At 42.0% G+C, this 22688-nt stretch overlaps 1 protein-coding gene across 4 annotated transcripts in view; it reads left to right on the forward strand.

The window, feature by feature from the left end:
* Positions 1–22688, forward strand: part of map2k4a (mitogen-activated protein kinase kinase 4a) — a 159343-nt gene that overhangs the window by 42313 nt on the left and 94342 nt on the right. The window contains exon 3 of one of the 4 annotated variants that reach the window (XM_041216864.1): positions 10988–11038. The exons of 2 other annotated variants lie outside the window; for them this stretch is intronic. In XM_041216864.1, coding sequence (XP_041072798.1) covers positions 10988–11038 — 51 coding nt within the window. The remainder of the gene's footprint in view (positions 1–10987; positions 11039–22688) is intronic. One more of the 4 variants, XM_041216865.1, reaches the window with a different exon arrangement.

Genomic DNA, 22688 nt, shown 5'->3' on the forward strand with positions numbered 1-22688 from the left:
GTTGTTGACTTCCCACTTACATTTTCGTGTTCTAGGTTCTTGATTTCTGGTGGTTTTGTTGGGGCCATTATCAAGGTGTTCTTGGGTTTGACTGTGGACTTGGCTGATCTTCTGGGAAGTGGAGAGGAGGGCATCCTTGGTATTTGGGGATCCTGCTCCCAACTGCCCCATAACATGTTGTTTAGATAAAAGAGTGACAGTTACAGCTCTTGATTGTGCTAGAGAGGTACTGATTTTCTGGAGTTAAATGACTGTAATTAGAAGTATATTGATGCTGAATGAAGCAAGTGCTTTTGAACAGGCTCTGGCCTTTGGTTTAATTAGTGCGCTTGAGTGGGTCTGGTCATTGTTGTACGACAGGCTAGAATATGGATATTTTTAATATGTGTATATACATGCACACCACACATGGCGGCGGGTTGGTGGGGTGGGGGGGAATAATTTAAAAGGCTAAGGGAATGTTGATCTTTATCTTGAGGGGGCTTGGAATCGAAGGGGTGGCAGATATGAAGCTTTGTTGGACCTCATTTTGAGTACTGTGTTCAGCTCTTGACATCACACTGCTAGAACGACATATTAACTCTAGAGGTGCTATAGTGCAAATTCACAAAATTAACGTGGGAGTTAAAATAGTTAAGGACAGTAGACGTTTGTATTCTCTTGAGAGAAGGGTTGATCTCATTGAGGTGTTCAAATTGATTTAAGGAACTGGCGGGTAGATAGTGGTAAACTATTTCCTCTGATGGAAGAGCCCAGAACAAAGGGGACATAACATAGAATTTAAGCTAGCCCACTCAGTTCTGATGTCAGCAATTGCTTCTTCACACAAAGGATAGTGGAAATCTGGAACTCTTCCAAAATGTTTTTGAGGTTGGATCAATTGAAAATTTCAGAGCCTGAGATTGCTAGACTAATGTTAGGCAAGAGTATTAAAGGTTATGGAAACATTGAGGATTGATGGATTTGAGATACAGATCCACCATGATCTAATTGCATGGCAGAACAGGTTCAAAGGGCTGAATGGCTAACATGTTTCTTTGCATATCTTTTTCCAAAGAGAAAGGAGACCAACACATTTTTAAACTACAGGATGTAATTGCGTTTTTTTTTCTGCACAAGGCTCTCAAAGTAAGTGAGATTTAATAGGTCTGTCTTCTCTTTTGAAAAGCAGGAAGTACCTACCTTTTGATGAAACTGGAAAAGTGTTCAAATACTAATTTTTCTTCTGTATTTGTTATTGCAGCAAATACTTAATGCTTTATCAAACAGTATACAAGCTGGCAACTTAAGAGTGCGCGCGCTCTGCAGCCTTGCGTGCACGCGCTCTGCAGCCTTGCGTGCGCGCGCTCTGCAGCCTTGCGTGCGCGCGCTCTGCAGCCTTGCGTGCGCGCGCTCTGCAGCCTTGCGTGCGCGCGCTCTGCAGCCTTGCGTGCGCGCGCTCTGCAGCCTTGCGTGCGCGCGCTCTGCAGCCTTGCGTGCGCGCGCTCTGCAGCCTTGCGTGCGCGCGCTCTGCAGCCTTGCGTGCGCGCGCTCTGCAGCCTTGCGTGCGCGCGCTCTGCAGCCACTAGCTTGAGATCAGACAACAAACTCCATTTTCATCTTGATTCCACACCATCCCCTTTCCCCAACTAGAAATTTAACCGTCCTGTTTAGGAGAGAACGCTACAGATGTTTGCAGGGACAATTAGAAATATATATGTTTTGAGCAACCGGATGAGAGGCTCACAACACTTAAATTAAGGATAGGTGGGCTGTCAGGAAGTTCAGTGAACCCTCTGAGCAACTTATAAACCCGCTTGATTCTGTATTGGATTTACACTTCGATATGATGTCAAACTCAAGCAGTGTGAGACAGTGTCCTCTAGAGTGTTTCATTTGAGCCTGCAATAAGTAGGATCCAGATGTCTGATTCATCCTACCAGCTTAGCGGTTCAAAGCTAAAATTGCTTTATGTCAATCGTAAACCGTAGTGAAAATGTACCGTTAGAAATATTTTGCTCATTATGAAGCTTGGAATGAACTTAAGGTGTTTTTTCCTTGGAATTTTTTATTGGCGGAGGAAGGTGGTGGAATACCAGTACTGGGCTTACATTTCTAAAATACCTACCTTTTTGGATTCTTTCCCCTATAATGATATTGATTGATATTGCGTGTCAAAGTGGGAAATCGGCTACTAAGCTCTTCGTATAGCTAGTTCAGAAATTTTCCTCATATGTTGTCACACTTGCTCTGTAGGAACGCAGGCTGGTATTGAGACATGTGGCATGCAGTAACTACATTATCTTGCATTCTGAGTGCCTACTTAATTTAAAAACACACTGACATTGCTACCTATGTATAATCAACTGTCATGAAGGAGAGCCAGACAGAAAGTTACATTTTTGATGCATGTTACAGCATTTCAGTGACATTTGGCCTGAGGTTTAAATTCTTACTGTTGCAGTGAGAATTGGTGATTTGAAGTATTTCTATTTTCATGGGACCTGTTATGTTTGTGATCGATGCTGTGTTAAACTTTCAGTTATTGTGCTCCCTACTGCTTGGCTATGAAGTGTTTATGGTCAGTTCAGACTGAACACATCTGGTCTGTCTGGTAAAAATTTGTCTTCAAGAAACTGTGCTATGTTTTTAAAAATGGACTTTCTCTTCTGCAAAATTGGGTGTGGTTTGTCCCATTGGATTAAAGAAAAGCATGAAATTGACCAACTCAAATGGTAGATGCTTTGATTTGTTTGTGTGGACGAGTAACATTGCAGTTTCTAAAATACCTTTAGTACTTAAACTTTCCTTTATAAAATTAATTTTTAAAGCAGGACTGCAGAAACAGATATGTATACATATTCTTTAAGGCAACTTTGCTAGCTTAATTTCACAGAATTCTACTCATTCTCTGTTTTGGTGTGTAGAAACATAGAACTGTGTGTAATGAAAATATGAAGATTAGAATGAACTTTCTCACATGAAAAGATTTAAGCAAGAAGTTTAATGTAGTTTATAGCCTGTTTGGAAAGGAATCAAATTCTACCCAATTTAACAAAATTAGTTGATTATGGACTATCAGTCCAGGATTGAAAGATTGTAATTTGTAAGATTTACTTTAATGTGACCTATTTCAAATTGGGCAAACTACTTGAAAGCAGTTTTTAAAAAGACTTTTTAAAAAGATGCTGGAGAACATGGTAAAGATGGTACTGACCTTGTGTAGTATGCATAATCAGATTTCCTCTTGATATAAGCAAAAATAACATTGCTTAATTCAGAATAAATAGTCTTAATATATAGTTTGCTTTTGGGCTTTTCTTTCACAATCATTAAATAGAATACTTCAGCTACTGTTGTTACAAATGTACAGGATGTTTGTAAATTAGCTGCTTTAAGGAGGGAGAGTCATAGGAATAAGAGTAGGTTGTTCAACCCCTCAAACTTGTTCCATAATTCAGTTACCTCATGGCTGACCTGTGTCTCAACTTAATTACCTACTTGAGTTTCATATCCTTCGTTATCCCTGCCTAACAAATGTGTCTCAATCTCAGCCTTGAAAATTTCACTTTACCTAGCGACCACAGCCTTTTGGGGGACTGAGTTCCAGATTTAATTCTCCTTTGTGGAATAAGTTCCTCCTGATTTCATCCCTCTTTCCACAGGTACTGTCCTGCTCTTCAAATCTGTCGTTTGATATTACAGAGCTTGTGCTGAAAAAATGAGACATGTCTAAGCTTTTCGTCTTGCACTCACAAGAATACCAATATAAGGGGGAACAATAGTTTATACTGTATGTGGAGGGAGTGCTGATTGGTTGGCAAATGGCATTGCCTTGGAGAATGCACCAGTAATGTTGACTGACAGTTAACTGCCAAGCATTGTTGGTAATTTAAACCAGGCAGCTTGACCCTGATTTGGTTAAAGCATTGCCCTGAGGAATGAGTTAGCGAGTGGCTGTCACTTATTTTGTTTAGCTGAAACAGGCAAAATGTGTGCACCTGTTCTTTCTGTCTGCAAAGAACAGGGAATTACACTGACAACCAGTTTAAGATTCAGTCAGGCTTGCAGTGTGGCATATTTGCGTGTACTGGAAGCTACACATATTAATACACAGGGCCCTGACTTTAAATTTCAAACAATGCTTAGTAGTTAGCTGTCGGTCACCATCACTGGTGCATTCCCCATGGCAACAGCATTTGCTAATCAATCAGCAGTCTCTTCTCATGCAGTATAAATTGTTGTTTTCCCCTTACTGGCATTCTTGCAAAGTGTCCTAATGGTGCAAGACGAAAGCTTAGACGTGCCCCTTTTCTTCAGCAATACTCTTCAAATCTGCCATGATCATCTTGTTTCCTCAAAACAATCATTCCCCTCTCTCCTTGCAAACAGCTACCCCTTGAACTTGCTGTCGCTTGTGACCTACTTCAAATTGGGCAAACTACTTGAAAGCAGTTTTTAAAAAGATGTTTTAAAAAGATACTGGAGAACCTGGTAAAGATGGTACTGCCCTTGTGTAGTATGCATAATCAGATTTCCTCTAGATATAAGCAAAAATAACATTGCTTAATTCAGAATAAATAGTCTTAATATATAGTTTGCTTTTGGGCTTTTCTTTCACAATCATTAAATAGAATACTTCAGCTACTGTTATTACAAATGTGCAGGATGTTTGTAAATTAGCTGCTTTAAGGAGGGAGAGTCATAGGAAGTCTTTGAACGTGTTGTCACTTCCCAAATCCATGCCTCTTTGCCAGAACTCAGTGTTTACATCCTTCTAGTCAGGTTTCTGTCCCTGCCACAGTATCAAAATTGTTCTTAGCAAGTCCTAAATGACGTTCTACGTGACTGGGAATGGTATACAATCCCTCCTTGTCCTTCTTGATCTGTCTGCAGACTTTGACAAGGCTAGCTGCACCATCCTCCAATGTATCTCCGCTGTTGTCTGGCTGGATGGGATTGCACTCGTCTGGTTCTATTCTTATCTATCTAATCATTGCCAGGGCATCACTTGCAGTGGCTTCTGTTCCTGCTCCTGTATCATTAACTTTGGGTAATCTATTCTTGACTCCTATTTCTCATCTATATGCTGACCCGCAGCAGCATCATTACAAGATGGTGTCAGTTTCCACATATATATGCTGGCGGCACCCACATCCCATTACCTCAATACCACCCCTCTTCCTCTCCCCCCTCCGCCCCACTGTATTTAATACCGACTCAATGGGATACAAAGGCACATATCCAAAATATCCCAATGACAAAGATAGGCGGCAACGTAAGCATGTGGATTGGAGTGTAATATTAGAGATATAGTTAAATTATGTGAATTGGTAAAACTCCGGCAAAAGGATTTCAGTGTGGCAAATATGAGGCCACCACTTGACCTAAAAAGGATGAAAAAGGTTCTTTCTGATCGTGAAAACTTAAGAATACTTGGGGGTCCAGGTACATTGGGCATTAATGTTATGAACAGGTACAGAAAATAATCAAAAAGACTAATAGAATGCTGGCCTTTATTTCTCGAGGATTTGAATACAAGGGGTAGAAATCATGCTTCTGCAATACAAATCCTCTGATTTTACCACACCTGGAGTCCTGAGTGCAGTTCTGGACATCACACCTTAGGAAGAGTGAAATACAACATAGGTTTGCCAGAACTCCAAGGGTTAAATTTGAGGCTGTATTTCCTGAAATTTAGAAGGTTGAGGCGGTGATTCGATTGAAGTTTTCAAGGAATCATGGGGAACAGATAGGGTCGATAGAGGAACTGTTCCCATTGGTTGGGTAGTATAGAACTAGAGGGTTGTCTAAAAATTAGATCCAGGCTATTGAGGCGTGAAGTCAGGAAACACTTCTACATACAAAGGGAAATAGAAATTTGGAACTTCCTCCTGGAAACGGCAATTGATGTTGATCAGTTGTAAATTTTAAATCTGAGATTGATAAATTTTTGTCATTCAAAGGTATTAAGAGCCATGGGGAAAAGGTAGGTTGGTATGTGGAGTTAGATCACAGATCAGCCACAATTTCATATGATGATGATAGAACAGGCCTTTCGAGCTAAATGGACTACTGTTCATATGTTCCTAAATTGTCACGCTTCTTGTCGTCCAAAATCCAGTATTGGATGGATAGAAATTTCCTTCAGCTAAATATTGTGAAGACCCATAACCATTGTTTTCAGCCTCTGCCAGTAACTTGAGCCAATGACTATGCCTCTTCCAGGCAACTTTCTGGGGCCAAACCAAATATTGCCACCTTAGTGTCATATTTGATCCCAAGATGAGCTTCTGATCCCATATCCATGCTATCTCTAAGACTCTATTTCCAGCTCTGTAGCACTGCCTGATTCCAGTACTACCTCAGCTCGTGCTGCTAAAGTCCTCATCCGTGCCAATGTTACCTTCAGACTTGACTATTCAAATGCATTCTGGCTAGCCTACCATTTTCTACCCTTTGTAAGATTGAGGCATTCAAATCTCTGTTGCCTGTGTCCTAATTCTCAGTAGGTCCTGTTCCCCCATTACTCCTGTGCTCACTGGTGGTCTTTGTCTCTATTTTGGAATTCTCAACTTTGTTTCAAATCTATGGCTGTGCCCACAGCTGTCTCTGTAACCTCCTCCAGCCCTACACCCCTCCAAGGTATCTGCATTTTTCCAATTCTGACCTCTTGAGCATCTGCAGTTTTCTTCATTCCACCCTGCTTTCAGCTGCCTGGCCCTTAAGCTTGGCAGTTCCATTCCTAAACCCCACTACCTCTCTTCCCTCCTTTTTAAGATGCTCTTTCAAACCTACCTTTTAAACTAAGTCTTCTCTCCTAAGATTTCCTTGTATGGCTTGGTGTAATTTTGCTTGATGTCGCTCCTGTCACGTTTTACTACATTAAAGGTGAGATATAGACAGGTTAATTGAGGGCGAAAACTTGGCAGATGGAGTATAGTGTGGGAAAATGTGAACTTGTCCACTTTGGCAGAAAGAATAGAAAAGCAGTTTACTATTTTGATGGAGAGTGATTGCAGAACTCATTGGTACAGAGAGATCTGGATGTCCTGGTACATGAATCACAAAAAGTTAGTTTGTAGATACAGTTAATGATTAGGAAGGCAAATGGAATGTAGGTGTTCATTGCAAGGGGATGGATTATAAAAGTAGGGCAGTTTTACAGCAGCTGTACAGGACATTGATGAGACCACATCTGGAATACAGTATATAGTTTTGGTCTACTTGAAATAAGATATAATTGCGTTAGAAGCAGTACAGAGAAGGTTCACTCGACTCATTCCTGGGATGAAGGGTTTCTCTTATGAAGAAAGGTCGGGCCTATACCCAATGGAGCTTAGGAGAATGAGCGGTGATCTTATTGAAGCGTAAGATCCTGAGGATACGTGATAGCAAGATACCGGAAGGATGGTTCCTCTTGTGGGGAAACTAGAACTAGGGACACAGATTAAGAATAAGAGACAAAAACACAAATAAAAATACCTGGAAGAACTCAGCAGGTATGACAGCATCTGCGGAGAGGAATACAGTTAACGTTTCGAGTCCGTATGACACTTCATAGAACAGGTGTTCTGTTGAAGAGTCATACGGACTCAAAATGTTAACTGTATTCCTCTTCGCAGTTGCTGTCAGACCTGCTGAGTTTTTCCAGGTATTTTTATTTTTGTTTTGGATTTCCAGCATCCACAGTTTTTTGCTTTTATCTTAAGAATAAGAGACCTCCCTTTTAAGACTGAGGTGAGAGAATTTTTTCCCCTGAGGGTTGTCTGTGGAATTTTCTTCTCCAGGAAGCAATAGAGGTTGGGCCATTGAATTTATTCAAGGAATAGTTAGACAGATTTTTGATAGACAAGGGCATCAAGAGTTATGGGGAGGTAGATAACAAAGTTAAGTTGAGGCCACAACTAGATCAGCCTTAATCTTATTGAATGTTGGGGCAGGCTCGAAGGGCTGAATGGCCTATTCCTGTTCCTATGCTCCTGCATAAATACAAGTTGCTGTTGTTGTATATCTTAATCACTGAGGAGCAGCAGCCCCTTCATTGTGTGATAGATACTGTGTTTTGCAATTGCTGCTAAGTGAGTTCTCCAGTTTTCAGATAGAGGGCTCAAATACACAGGTGAAATGAGACCGATAAAGTGATCTACTTTGAACATATGAATCCATAGGGCAGTTTTATAGTGAGATACCCTCCCATCCCTCTGTTTCTTTGCCTATCTCGCTTCCTTTCTTTGTCAAGCTCAGTTTTATATAAAAATGACTGCAAGAGAAAGCTCTGATCCTGTCCCTAATCTTTCTCAAAGCTTGCTGTGTCAAGATAGTTACACTCCTGATATCCGGTTGGTGAGGAAGAAACTAGAGCACTCTACTTGGAATAGATTTATTCACCGTGAATCTTTACAGTTATATATCTCCTCACTCCACTTTCCTCCTGTCAGTGAGTGTCTATTTACAGGTGCTCAAGTAACTATCCAATTAACGCCCTCTGCCTGTATGTACTTAACCTCAATTAATACAATCAACAAAGATGGTCACAGCAAAAGAACCACCCCCTGTCCCGCGATACAAGAACTCATGATATTTGGTTGGTCAACGGGTGCCCTGGCAAAGTTCAATACATGAAAGTAATTTTTTTGTTAGGATGTGAATGTATTCAACAAGTTTGTATTCTCCCAAAGCTGAAGTAAAGTGCAAAAGCATGCAATTTGATGGTTGTTTATTCTGGAATACGAGCTAGTCAACATTCTTAAAGTGGCTACCTATGTGAGTTAAACCATTATAACTAAAATGAACTTCATAGCTGCTTTGTAAGAATATAAATTGCAACAAAATCCCTTCTAGGCAATGTAGGTTAAGATGCTATAATGTGCTTCCATGACACTGTATACAACTTTGTTCCATTAAAGTTGATGAAAACACAGTAGACTAACACAGAAATCCCACAGATCATGGTGTAGAGTACCTTAAAGAAGTGAACTTGAAAGTGCAGCAGGAATGAGAAAGCATGCACTGATGTAAGGTGATGATTGAATTGCATTGCTTTTAGGTGAGTGTGTTGCATATATTGAGGACATTGGGCAGGCTTGAATGCCTATAACTATGATTTTAGCGCAATGACCTGTCTGTTTTAATTAAAAGTATATTTTAAAGATAATGTACAGTTATCAATGCTGTATAGTGTTTATTTCATTGTAAAGTGCTAAGAACAACTCTTTCGATATAACTAGATCTGTCTGCAAATTCTTCCACTTGTGTATGACATTCAAGAGAAATTATATCAGCTTGTATTTATATTTGATATCTTGTCTGCAAACTACCTCATTTTCTAGGACTAGGTGGTGTGGGTATAGATTAGATGTTGACTTGTAGAATTGAGGTTTGAATTCATTCATGTTGATATGAAAACCTCCTCTGATGCTAAGCTATGAGTTCTGCAAATTGAGTTTTTATAGACTGTCAAGCACCTTGTGCATTTCATGTCTCAATTTAGTACCAGTGGCATTAAAATCTCCAGTTACTCTAAATTAATGATCAACAAAGCAAACACTGTTTGCTTTCTCTTCTATTAAGGAGCACAACAATCAGTAATGTATAGACTAGTCCAGTGCTCTCCTGGCTGGCTTCCCTTCTTCCATCCTTAGAAAATTTAATTCATCCAAATCTCTGTTGCTAGTATCCTAACTTGTAGCTGTCCTTTTTGCCCATCACCCCTGTGCCCACTCACTTGCATTGGCTCCCAGTCCACCAGCGCATCAGTTTTAATATTCTCAACCTTGTATTCAAATCCTTTCCTGGCCTTGACCTTCCTATCTCTGCATTTTCTTCTAGCCCTACAATCCTCCAGAAACTCTGCTTCTCCAACCATGGCCTCTTGTGCATTTCCCACTTCCTTCTCATCACCATTTATGGCATGTCTTCAACCTCAGGCCTTAAGTGCTCTAAGCCGCCCCCAAAACCCCTTTGCGCTACCATCTCTTAAGACTTTGCCTGAAACCTATCTCTGATTAAGCATTTAGTCGCCTTTCCTAATGTCACCTCCATTAGCTATTTGAAAAATCTTGCCACAACCATGTAATATAATTCCAAGTTCTTTAACACTTTTAGATTTACTTTCCAACAAAGGTCCTTGCAGCATAAATTAGAGCCAGGATCACAGCCATCAATACATTATTACATTTTATTATATAGTGCTGCCCAGCGCATATAGGAGAATTTCAAAAAGCTTGGATTTGATTTGAATGCAGGCCCAAGAAGTGAAAGGCCCATTTCTAACCAACTGTTCAAATGAGTCCTTCACTTTTGTGTGCCTCAGCTGCAGTTAGTAATAAATGGTGTATCCAAATCCTGGTACTCATTGTTTGACCTAGTTAATACTGTGAATAATTTTAATATGGCAATATAATTATGGCATGATGTTGATGGTTGATTACATCTGTCTGTCCTTTTATATTTATTTTGTGAAGTTATGGATTTATGATGTCATCTAAGATTTTTTTAAAATTTTAAGTATTAATTTAAGGTCCATAACAGTTCGAGTGCTGTATTTGTGGAGTCATAATGCTTCAGTGCACGTCAAAGGATTTACTCTTACTACTAATTTTTATTGAGGGAAAAATTAGGAGTTGTACCTCATGAAAGGTTGGAATTTGCAAGTTACTGTGGGTGAAGACTACCAACTTGTAATTGAATTGTGCATAGCAGATTCTGTGATTTGATCCAGATGTTTTGTAAAATTTTCTATTTGTGTAACAATAAAAAATCTTTTTAAATACTAGTTAAAATTCAATAAAAGTTTAATTTGAAAAATATGTCCTCAAGATCTTGTCATTATGTGCCACAGTTCAGCTAGAGCTTTCAAAGAAGCCAGCATTTGTTTTTCAGTAGATTGGCCAACAGCGTTTGGCAAGAAGCCCACTGATCAGTCTTTAACAAGTACAGTGGTAGCTGTGGAAATTTATTGTTGCAATTATTTCTAAAAAAAAATTTTTTGTTTTCTCTGCTTTAGGCGTTCAGCTAAGCGTCTGTGGAAACGAGCAAAGTAAGCTCCTATTTCATGGTACTGTATTCTGAAACTTGCTTCTGACTCTGATAACTGGGTAGTGGGTACCTGTCTACTGCCATTCCAACTAACAGTCTGTGGAACTTTGGTCTAGCAAATACTATTTCTTTTCTGGGCTGCAAATATTTTAGCACTCTTCTACAGTGTGCTGACATACATAGAGATTGTCAGAACTTCAGTGCAAAGTACAAGTTTAGTCAATGTCTTCCTGACGTTGGATTTATGTGAAATTGTGTACCAGTAACCATTAGAACTTTTGTGCTTTTGTTGAATTTCTTGGCAGATGGAGATTATTAGCATTTACTTAGTTAGTTCTGAAATGTTGTATAATTTTCAGCTGAAACAAAGAATCATTTTTTTGTAACAATGGAACTATGGAATGATTCCACACAAGATCTGTTGTTGGAAGAATTCTGTGGTTTTCAAAAGCATCATGGTTTGATCATTCAACTATAGGATTATCAATCCCCAATGTAATTCATTTGTTTCACTTTGGAATCTTCACAAATAATTGATCTGAATGTAAAACACACAAGCTGCTACTTTTAATAGGGTTGTGGCTGGTCTGTACAGTCAGACTTGTAATAGGAGTTTTCCAGTCCATGGGGAAGGCAGAAATTAAAGTTGTGATTATAACGTTAAACATATAGGCCAGGAGTTTACTCCAAATTAACATCCAGAGACATGTAGCCTCAGCATAAATAATCACTTAGCTTAAAATATTGTGAAATTTAGCTATTAATGAGGACAATGATAATATACACGAATCATCATCTTCTACTTTTGACTATCAAACTGGGTCTGCCCCCACCACAGCCCCTCCCCGCCCCGCCAAAATTTTCAAATGCAAATGTTTCTGTTTTTTTTAAAGGGGTGTAGGGAGGCAGAGATGGGGTAGGGTTGGTGGTGCGGTACTATTAGCATTGCGACCAAATTTTTTCTGAATTTTTAAAAATATCCTCATTGAGTCTTGTTCTGTTTTCTGTTTGTTTTAATAGATCTTTATTATATGTAGAAGTCACATTAAAAATTTAAAATCTTCCCCAATTGATGTGATGTTGATGTTCATAAATGAAGGCTAAATGAGCTGAAACTTCAATTTATTCTTTAAGTATGAAAATGTATAGTTTGGATTTAACGCTTTGGTTGATTTTCAGTTGTTTGCCCTAATTTACACCACCTTTAAGTTCAAGCATATTCTAACATGATTGATCAGATAATTGGGCGTAACTTTTTTTGTTGTTTCATGGGATAGGGCAGGCTGGCACTTATTGCCCATTCCTAATTGCCCTTGAGAAGGTGGTGGTGAGCCACCTTCTTGAACCACTGCAGTCCATCTGGTGCAGGTACACCTACATTGCTGTTAGGAAGAGAGTTCCAGGATTTTGATCCAACAACAGTGAAGAAAAGGCGATCTTGTTCCAAGTCAGAATGGTATGTCACTTGCAGGAGAGCTTACAGGTGGTGGTGTTTCCATCCGTCTGCTGCCCTTTGTGCTTCTAGATGGTTGAGTTAGTGAATTTGGAAGGTGCTGTCAAAGGTGCCTTGGTGAGTTCTTGCAGTGCAACTTGTAGATGGTACACACTGCTGTCACTGTGCATCAGTGGTGGAGGGAGTGAATAGGTAAGCTGGTGGGCGGGGTGCCAATCAAGCATACTGCTTTGTCCTGGATGGTTTCAAGCTGCTTGAGTGTCGTAGCTGCCCTCATCCAGGAAAGTGGAGAGCATTCCATCACACTCCTGACTTGTGCTTTGTAGATGGTGGATAGGCTTTGGGGAGTCAGGAGATAAGTTTCTCACCTCACAATTCCCAGTTTCTGACTTGCTCTTGTAGCCACAGTATTTATATGGCTGCTCCAGTTCAGTTTCTGTTCATTCGTAACCCCTATGATGTTGATGTTGGGGGAATCAGCGATGGTAATACCATTTGAATATCAGGGGGAGTTGGTTAGATGCTCTCTTGTTGGTGATGGCCATTGCCTGGGCACTGGTGTGGCGTGAATGTTACTTACCACTTATCATCCCAAATCTGAATGTTGTCCAGGTCTTGCCACATATGGGCACAGACTACTTCAGTATCTGAGGAGTTGTGAATGGTGATGAATGTTTTGCAATCATCAGCGAACAACCCCACTTCTGACTTTATGATGGAGGGAAGGTCATTGATGAAGCAGCTGAAGATGATTGGGTCTAGGAAGAAACCTGAGGAACTCTCGCAGCGATGTCGGGGGACTGAAATAATTGGCCTTCAGCAATCACAACCATCTTCCTTTGTAAAACAAAAACAGAATTACCTGGAAAAACTCAGCAGGTCTGGCAGCATCGGCGGAGAAGAAAAGAGTTGACGTTTCGAGTCCTCATGACCCTTCGACAGAACTTGAGTTCGAGTCCAGGAAAGAGCTGAAATATAAGCTGGTTTAAGGTGTGTGTGTGGGGGGGCGGAGAGATAGAGAGACAGAGAGGTGGAGGGGGTTGGTGTGGTTGTAGCGACAAACAAGCAGTGATAGAAGCAGATCATCAAAAGATGTCAACAACAATAGTACAATAGAACACATAGGTGTTAAAGTTAAAGTTGGTGATATTATCTAAACGAATGTGCTAATTAAGAATGGATGGTAGGGCACTCAAGGTATAGCTCTAGTGGGTTTTTTTTTATATAATGGAAATAGGTGGGAAAAGGAAAATCTTTATAATTTATTGGAAAAAAAAAGAAGGGGGAAACAGAAAGGGGGTGGGGATGGGGGAGGGGACTCACGACCTAAAGTTGTTGAATTCAATATTCAGTCCGGAAGGCTGTAAAGTCCCTAGTCGGAAGATGAGGTGTTGTTCCTCCAGTTTGCGTTGGGCTTCACTGGAACAATGCAGCAAGCCAAGGACAGACATGTGGGCAAGAGAGCAGGGTGGAGTGTTAAAATGGCAAGCGACAGGGAGGTTTGGGTCATTCTTGCGGACAGACCGCAGGTGTTCTGCAAAGCGGTCGCCCAGTTTACGTTTGGTCTCTCCAATGTAGAGGAGACCACATTGGGAGCAACGAATGCAGTAGACTAAGTTGGGGGAAATGCAAGTGAAATGCTGCTTCACTTGAAAGGAGTGTTTGGGTCCTTGGACGGTGAGGAGAGAGGAAGTGAAGGGGCAGGTGTTGCATCTTTTGCGTGGGCAAGGGGTTGTGCCATAGGAGGGGGTTGAGGAGTAGGGGGTGATGGAGGAGTGGACCAGGGTGTCCCGGAGGGAGCGATCCCTACGGAATGCCGATAAGGGGGGTGAAGGGAAGATGTGTTTGGTAGTGGCATCATGCTGGAGTTGGCGGAAATGGCGGAGGATGATCCTTTGAATGCGGAGGCTGGTGGGGTGATAAGTGAGGACAAGGGGGACCCTATCATGTTTCTGGGAGGGAGGAGAAGGAGTGAGGGCGGATGCGCGGGAGATGGGCCGGACACGGTTGAGGGCCCTGTCAACGACCGTGGGTGGAAAACCTCGGTTAAGGAAGAAGGAGGACATGTCAGAGGAACTGTTTTTGAATGTAGCATCATCGGAACAGATGCGACGGAGGCGAAGGAACTGAGAGAATGGGATGGAGTCCTTACAGGAAGTGGGGTGTGAGGAGCTGTAGTCGAGATAGCTGTGGGTGTCGGTGGGTTTGTAATGGATATTGGTGGACAGTCTATCACCAGAGATTGAGACAGAGAGGTCAAGGAAGGGAAGGGAAGTGTCAGAGATGGACCACGTGAAAATGATGGAGGGGTGGAGATTGGAAGCAAAATTAATAAATTTTTCCAAGTCCTGACGAGAGCATGAAGCAGCACCGAAATAATCATCGATGTACCGGAGAAAGAGTTGTGGAAGGGGGCCGGAGTAGGACTGCAACAAGGAATGTTCCACATACCCCATAAAGAGACAGGCATAGCTGGGGCCCATGCGGGTACCCACAGCCACACCTTTTATTTGGAGGAAGTGAGAGGAGTTGAAGGAGAAATTGTTCAGCGTGAGAACAAGTTCAGCCAGACGGAGGAGAGTAGTGGTGGATGGGGATTGTTCGGGCCTCTGTTCGAGGAAGAAGCTAAGGGCCCTCAGACCATCCTGGTGGGGGATGGAGGTGTAGAGGGATTGGACGTCCATGGTTTTAGCCATCTTCAATATTCTCCCTCCACCTGGACCCCTCCCTCTGGATTCTTACCTTCTCTCGATCTTTTCATTGAGAACTGTCGGCGCGACATTAGTCGTCTCAATTTCTCTGCTCCTCTCACCCATTCTAACCTGTCTCTCTCTGAACTTACTGCACTCCATTCTCTCAGGTCCAACCCTGACATTGTCATCAAACCCGCTGACAAGGGTGGTGCTGTTGTTGTCTGGCGCACTGACCTCTACCACGCGGAGGCTGAGCGTCAACTCGCAGACACTTCCTCCTACCTCTCCCTGGACCATGACCCCACCACTGAACATCAAGCCATTGTTTCCAGGACTGTCACTGACCTCATCTCCTCTGGGGATCTCCCTCCCACAGCTTCCAACCTGATAGTTGCCCAACCTCGGACGGCCCGCTTCTATCTCCTACCCAAAATCCACAAACAGAACTGCCCCGGTAGATCGATCGTCTCAGCTTGCTCCTGCCCCACAGAACTCATTTCTCGTTATCTTGACTCCCTTCTCTCTCCCCTTGTCCAGTCCCTTCCCACCTACATCCGTGATTCCTCTGACACCTTACGTCACATCAACAATTTCCAGTTCCCTGGCCCCTACCGCTTCCTCTTCACCATGGACGTCCAATCCCTCTACACCTCCATCCCCCACCAGGATGGTCTGAGGGCCCTTAGCTTCTTCCTCGAACAGAGGCCCGAACAATCCCCATCCACCACTACTCTCCTCCGTCTGGCTGAACTTGTTCTCACGCTGAACAATTTCTCCTTCAACTCCTCTCACTTCCTCCAAATAAAAGGTGTGGCTGTGGGTACCCGCATGGGCCCCAGCTATGCCTGTCTCTTTATGGGGTATGTGGAACATTCCTTGTTGCAGTCCTACTCCGGCCCCCTTCCACAACTCTTTCTCCGGTACATCGATGATTATTTCGGTGCTGCTTCATGCTCTCGTCAGGACTTGGAAAAATTTATTAATTTTGCTTCCAATCTCCACCCCTCCATCATTTTCACGTGGTCCATCTCTGACACTTCCCTTCCCTTCCTTGACCTCTCTGTCTCAATCTCTGGTGATAGGCTGTCCACCAATATCCATTACAAACCCACCGACACCCACAGCTATCTCGACTACAGCTCCTCACACCCCACTTCCTGTAAGGACTCCATCCCATTCTCTCAGTTCCTTCGCCTCCGTCGCATCTGTTCCGATGATGCTACATTCAAAAACAGTTCCTCTGACATGTCCTCCTTCTTCCTTAACCGAGGTTTTCCACCCACGGTCGTTGACAGGGCCCTCAACCGTGTCCGGCCCATCTCCCGCGCATCCGCCCTCACTCCTTCTCCTCCCTCCCAGAAACATGATAGGGTCCCCCTTGTCCTCACTTATCACCCCACCAGCCTCCGCATTCAAAGGATCATCCTCCGCCATTTCCGCCAACTCCAGCATGATGCCACTACCAAACACATCTTCCCTTCACCCCCCTTATCGGCATTCCGTAGGGATCGCTCCCTCCGGGACACCCTGGTCCACTCCTCCATCACCCCCTACTCCTCAACCCCCTCCTATGGCACAACCCCTTGCCCACGCAAAAGATGCAACACCTGCCCCTTCACTTCCTCTCTCCTCACCGTCCAAGGACCCAAACACTCCTTTCAAGTGAAGCAGCATTTCACTTGCATTTCCCCCAACTTAGTCTACTGCATTCGTTGCTCCCAATGTGGTCTCCTCTACATTGGAGAGACCAAACGTAAACTGGGCGACCGCTTTGCAGAACACCTGCAGTCTGTCCGCAAGAATGACCCAAACCTCCCTGTCGCTTGCCATTTTAACACTCCACCCTGCTCTCTTGCCCACATGTCTGTCCTTGGCTTGCTGCATTGTTCCAGTGAAGCCCAACGCAAACTGGAGGAACAACACCTCATCTTCCGACTAGGGACTTTACAGCCTTCCGGACTGAATATTGAATTCAACAACTTTAGGTCGTGAGTCCCCTCCCCCATCCCCACCCCCTTTCTGTTTCCCCCTTTTTTTTTTCCCAATAAATTATAAAGATTTTCCTTTTCCCACCTATTTCCATTATATAAAAAAAAACCCACTAGAGCTATACCTTGAGTGCCCTACCATCCATTCTTAATTAGCACATTCGTTTAGATAATATCACCAACTTTAACTTTAACACCTATGTGTTCTATTGTACTATTGTTGTTGACATCTTTTGATTTGTCGCTACAACCACACCAACCCCCTCCACCTCTCTGTCTCTCTATCTCTCCGCCCCCCACACACACACCTTAAACCAGCTTATATTTCAGCTCTTTCCTGGACTCGAACTCAAGTTCTGTCGAAGGGTCATGAGGACTCGAAACGTCAACTCTTTTCTTCTCCGCCGATGCTGCCAGACCTGCTGAGTTTTTCCAGGTAATTCTGTTTTTGCTTCTATCACTGCTTGTTTGTCGCTACAACCACACCAACCCCCTCCACCTCTCTGTCTCTCTATCTCTCCGCCCCCCCACACACACACCTTAAACCAGCTTATATTTCAGCTCTTTCCTGGACTCGAACTCAAGTTCTGTCGAAGGGTCATGAGGACTCGAAACGTCAACTCTTTTCTTCTCCGCCGATGCTGCCAGACCTGCTGAGTTTTTCCAGGTAATTCTGTTTTTGTTTTGGATTTCCAGCATCCGCAGTTTTTTTGTTTTTATCTTCCTTTGTGTTAGGTATAACTTCAACCAGTGGAGAATTTTCTTCCTGATTCCCATTGACTTCATTTTTACCAGGGCTCCTTGATGCCACACTCAGTCAAATGCTGCCTTGTTGTCTAGGGCAGTCACTCTCACATCCCTTCTTGAGTTCAGCTCTTTTGTCCATGTTTGGACTGAGGCTGTAATCAGATTAGGAGCTGAGTGGCCCTGGTGGAAACCAAACTGAGTGTCAGTGAGCAGCTTCTTGCTGTATAAGTGCTGCTTGATAGCTCTGTCGATGACGCCTTCTGTCACTCTTCTTTCCCAGATAGCACTGTGTTGGTGCCAAACAATGCAATGGACGGTGTGCTCAATGTGAAGATGGCACTTTGTCTTCACAAGGACTGTGAAGTGGTCACTCCTACCTATATTGTCATGGATAGATGCACCTGAGGGAGGTAGATTTGTGAGGACAAGGTGTAAAGGATTTTTCCCTTTATGTTGGTTCCCTCACCACCTGTCATATGTCCAGTGTGGCAAATATGTCCTTCAGGACTTGTCCAGCTTAGCCAGTAGTGGTGTCATTCTTGGTAATGAACATTGAAGTTGTCTCTCTGTAACCACCACCAACCCCCCCCCCCCCCAACCCCCCGCAGAGTTCATTCTGTGCCTTACCACCCTCAGTGCTTCTTCCAAATGGTGCTCAATATAGAGATACTGGTTCATCTGCTGAGGGAGGTAAACAGTTGGTGGTTTTCTTGCCCATGTTTGGACCTGATGCCATGAGACTTATGGAATCCAGAGTCAATGTTGAGGGCTCCCAGCACAACTCCCTCCTGACCTATACCACTGTGCTTCTGATGGATCTGTCCTACTGATGGGGCCAGATATACCCAGGGATGGTGATGGCGATATCTGGGACATTTCCTGTATTCTATGGTTCTGAGAGTATGACTGTTAGGATGTTGTTGACTCATTTGTGGGGCAGCTCTCGCAACTTTGGTACAAACCCATAATAAGGAGGACTTTGCAAGATTGACAGTGCTGGGTATGCCATTGTCATTTCCAATGTCAGTTCCAAATTGGCCCACTCATTTTTATTCCTTGACACCAGCAAGTTGTGTTTAGCGTTGGATGTGTTTTGGGGTCTAATGCTGCATGCCTTTGGAGGAAGCTCCAGGCCAGAGTTTTTGTTGATTTTAAAAGTTTATATCCCGCCATCTTCCCCCAGCTTCACATCCATCACTGTACATTAGGGCAATATATCTAATGTTAGAGCTGTTGTTACAATACATCTTTTGCATGTATCATTGTAATTAGGGTGAAAGTACTGTGTAATTGAACACACAACTCCTTAAGTTGTGTCAGTTTACAGTTGCAATAGTCTACAGGTATTCTGATCTGCAGCCAGCAAACATATTTCTGTAGGTTTTTAGCTATTTTGTGTAGTTGTAAATTCAAATTTTATGCACTTTTGATAACATACATGAAATTATTTAGACCTAGTTTTCATTTAACTTTCCCAGGGGGCTATAAAACATGCGGCTGGCCCCTTTGGCCCATTATTTTTTGCAAGATGGGCTAGGTAATAATTTTCTTTTAAAATATTCATTTTATTAAGCCATATTAATTGTAACCAGCATACTATCCATTGGCTTGCAAAGTAATAGTAAACTGACAGCTGGCGTCCTGTCTTTTATCTTACTGACTGAAATTTATATTACATTGGATTTACCCTAAGCTTATATGTTTATCAGGAGATAAAAGCAAAATACTGCGGATGCTGGAAATCTGAAACAAAAATAAAAATAACTGGAAAAACTTCTGATGAAGAGTCATACAGATTCGAAACTTTAACTGTATTCCTCTCCGCAGATGCTGTCAGACCTGCTGAGTTTTTCCAGCTATTTTTATGTTTATCAGGAGAGTTATTTGAAAATTTGAAACATTGTTCATATCATGCCATAGAAGTATGTTTTTTAGAAATGTAGACTGATCTAGTCCTAGTGAGCTTTTAATGGTGACTTCTGATGTTATTTATGCAGATTAAATGGTAATAGCTGGTGAAGGTTTTCTGTTTCCAGCTCTGTTTTGTCCTTTTTCTTTCTTTCCCTAAGTAAAACTAGGTTTGAAAGGTTGTGCTCTGGTGATGATGACTCAGGGCTAACTAAGACATGCATAATGCTAGTACTGTACTGCCCAAACTTCAGACAGCAGTTCTTTGTGAATCACTTGTAAATGAGTGTGAGGAACATCCATGCAGGACACTGATTGGTGGCTTGCAATCAACAACAGTTTGTTTTTCTAAATGTATTCTTTTAACTGTATCAAATTTGGCCTGCACTGATTTTGCCATTTAGGTCAACTTGTGTCTGTATAATGTGTTGTAACTTCTAAACTGGTAGTTGCATCAGAGAAAATATTTAACCTGTAGTAACTTCTCCAGAGATGATTAACTCAATTTTTTTTGAGCTGAATGTTATGCCTGGCCAATGGATTACAGCAGTTTACAGAAAATGATTGGTTAAAGATTCAGATGACTGATTAAAACTTTACCTTCAAAGAAAATTAGTCTATCTAAAATTTATTAACTGTAATGTAGTTCACACTAACATGAGTTAGACAGGAGCTTAAGTGAGTTTTTTTCCCCCCAGAAGTTGAGTTCTCATTTCCCAACTCTGGCCATCATGTTGTCATCAGTACAGTTCCTATCTCTTTCACTGAGGCCTGTGTTTTTCCCTAAAAGTTATGATGCAGAAGAAAGACGACTGTGAACCATAAATAGCTGTCAGTGGTTGGCATTTATGTAAACAGCATTTGTGATGTCTGCATTTACAGTTTTTTTACATAAGTTTATTTAAATCCAACACAAATAAATGTTTGCAGTGCTTTAAAATTCTTGAAATTAAACAAACGTTTCTAATTTAATGGATGCACGCGGAATTGGTCAGGTATTAACTTATTTAGACTGATTTATGTTTTGATTGCAGATTCCTGCCTAATGGAAATTAATTGATCTTCACACCTAAAAGAACATAAGATCATAAGAAATTGGAGGAGTAAGCCCCTCGCGCCTGCTCCACCATTCCATCAATTCAACCCCTTTGTCCCATGGCTGATCTGATCGTGATCTCCCTTCCACTTGCCTGTCCCCAGTAGCCCTTGACTCCCTTGCAGATGAAACATCTGTCTCCCTCAATCTTGAATATATACCAATGACCCAGCCTCCACTGCTCTGTGGTAGACAATTACAAAGATTAACAACCTTTTGAGAGAAAAGATTCCTTCTCATCTCCATCTTAAATGGGTGACCCTTTTTGCTGAAACTGTTACCTAATTCTGGATTTCCCCATGAGAGGAAACATCCTCTCAGCATTTACCCTGACAAGCCCCCATCAAAACCTTAGGTTTCAATAAAACTGCCTCTCATTCTCCTAAGCCGCAATGAGTATGGGCCAACCTGCTCAACCTTATCTCATAAGACAACCCCTTCATCCCATGAATCAATCGAATGAACCTTCTCTGAGCGGCCTCCAAACCATGTGTATTCCTCCTTAAATAAGGAGACCAAACTGTACAGAGTGCTCTTGGTGCAGTCTCACCAATGACCACTGTTGTAGCGAAATTTGCCTACTTTTATATTCCATCCCCCTTGCAATAAAGGCCAACATTGGATTTGCCTTCCTAATTACTTGCCGTACTTGGATACTAACATTTTGTGATTCAAGTATGAGGACACCCAGATCCTTCTGTACTGGAGCATTCGGCAGTCTCTCTCCATTTAAATAATCTGCTCTTCAATTCTTTCTGCCAAAACTTCTCACTTTCCCACATTATATTCCATCTGGCAATTTTTTCCCCACTCATTTAACCCATCTATATCCCTTTACAGATTCTTTGTGAACTTCTACCTATCTTTGTATTGTCAACAAATTTACCTACAATACAATCAGTCCCTCCTTCCAAGTCATTAATATAGATTGTAAACTGATTCTGTGCACCCCACTAGTTAGTTTTTCAGCGTGAGAATGACCCATTAGCCAATCCTCTATCGATACTAATATATCATCCCCAATGTCATAAAAGTTGTGCAGCTTTTATGTGGCACTTTATTGAATGCCTTTTGGAAATCCAAAACCACTACATCTACCAGTGTCCCCTTATCCACCCTGCTTGTTACAACCTCAAAGTACATCAATAAATTTGTCAAACACAATGTCCCATTCGCAAAAACATGTTGACTCTGCTTGATTGTATTATGATTTTCTAAATGTCCTACTAATTTAATAGTGGTTTCCCAATGACGAATGTTAGGCTAACTGGCCGATAATTTGCAGCTTTCCGTCTTCTTGCTTTCTTGAATAGAGGCACTACATTTGCGGTTTTCCAATCAGTTGGGACCTTTTCCAGAATCTAGGAAATTTTGGAAGATTGTGACCAATACATCTATTATCCTGGCAGCCAATTCTTGTCAGACTGGTGGATGCAGGCCACTAGGTCCCATTGGTTTTCCTTGTACTTTTTCTACTATTCTTGAGATGCTTTTACTGTCTTCCACCGTGAACACAGATACTAAATACTCATTTAAAGTCTCTGCCATTTCCTTGTTTCCATTAATAATTCCCCAGTCTCATCCTCTAAGCGGTCAACATTTACTTATTTAGTCTCTTCCTTTTTATATACATGTGGAAGCTCTTATATCTGCTTCACTATTTCTTGCTGGTTTCCTCTCATTCTAATTTCTGTCTCTAATTTTTTTAATAAAATTTTTTCAGTTATCTGGCCTACCAATAACCTTGGCAGCATTGTTCACCTCTTGTTTCAATTTGTTGCGAA

This window comes from Carcharodon carcharias, chromosome 22, assembly GCF_017639515.1.
Source record: "Carcharodon carcharias isolate sCarCar2 chromosome 22, sCarCar2.pri, whole genome shotgun sequence".
Taxonomy (NCBI): Eukaryota; Metazoa; Chordata; class Chondrichthyes; order Lamniformes; family Lamnidae; genus Carcharodon; species Carcharodon carcharias.